Source organism: Octopus bimaculoides, chromosome 12 (assembly GCF_001194135.2).
Source record: "Octopus bimaculoides isolate UCB-OBI-ISO-001 chromosome 12, ASM119413v2, whole genome shotgun sequence".
Classification (NCBI taxonomy): domain Eukaryota; kingdom Metazoa; phylum Mollusca; class Cephalopoda; order Octopoda; family Octopodidae; genus Octopus; species Octopus bimaculoides.
In genome coordinates this window covers 17439210-17440195 of record NC_068992.1, presented here as the reverse complement: position 1 = coordinate 17440195, position 986 = coordinate 17439210, and the positions used below count along the sequence as shown (strand labels likewise).

Below are 986 nucleotides of genomic sequence, written 5' to 3'. Positions count from 1 at the left end.
AACTTACAGTTTTAAATCCTTCCATGTGTTACGGCAGCTGGAGTAATAAAATAGAAGACATCACAGCTACAATAACAATAGCATAGACTGCTCATAGAAAACCAATAGTAAAGAACATTGCAGCTACAAACAGCATAGACTCGTCATAGCAAACTAACAGTTAAGACATATGTCGCAACTTGGCTAGCTTAGCCCTTTAGCATTCAGGTTTACTCTATTAAATATAAGGCTTATTTATTCACGCTGTTGCGAATTAAATCATGCATTATCTCGTAGCTTTGAGATTTCAATGATGTGATTGTTGATTTTTTTTTTTTTTTTAAGAATGATATTATAGGGTAGGTGTAAGAGCCTAGATCTGACCAGTAGGAACATTAAAACAAGTGGAGTATTTTGGGCCGGATGTGGACGGTTTAAATGCTAAAGAATTTGAGTTGTTTTAGAGCAGGGCAATATAAAATTACATCACAACTACAACATTGACTTGTTATGGCAAACCAACATAAAAAAAAAACAACCACAATTACAAGTATAACAGTGTAGACTTGCCAACTTTAATAGCATTGTAGCTACAATGGCACAGACTTGACATAATAAAACTAATATTAGAGCAATGTCTATAAACATTTTTTATTATTCTCAAAGACTTTTGATAATCTTTTTCTAAAAAAGTGAAACCGGTTAAGTAAATAAATATTTTAAAAAAATAAGTGCATTTTCAAACCTTCTTTCATATATATTTCCACTCATACGGTATTCCACAACTTTACATTATATATATATATATATATATATATATATGTGTATATTTTATATCTTTATTGCCCACAAGGAGCTAAACAAGGACAGACAAAGGGATTAAGTCGATTACATCGACCCCAGTTCGTAATTGGTACTTAATTTATCGACCCCGAAAGGATGAAAGGCAGAATTTGAACTCAAAACGTAACGGCAGACGAAATACCGCTAAGCATTTCACCCGGCGC

The 986-nt window shown here is 32.8% G+C and overlaps 1 protein-coding gene across 1 annotated transcript in view; it reads right to left on the bottom strand.

Moving 5' to 3' along the window:
- The window catches only part of LOC106870834 (mortality factor 4-like protein 1), a 32915-nt gene that overhangs the window by 15392 nt on the left and 16537 nt on the right, over positions 1–986 (bottom strand). Inside the window, exon 4 of the mRNA XM_014917062.2 lies at positions 8–37. Coding sequence (XP_014772548.1) covers positions 8–37 — 30 coding nt within the window. The remainder of the gene's footprint in view (positions 1–7; positions 38–986) is intronic.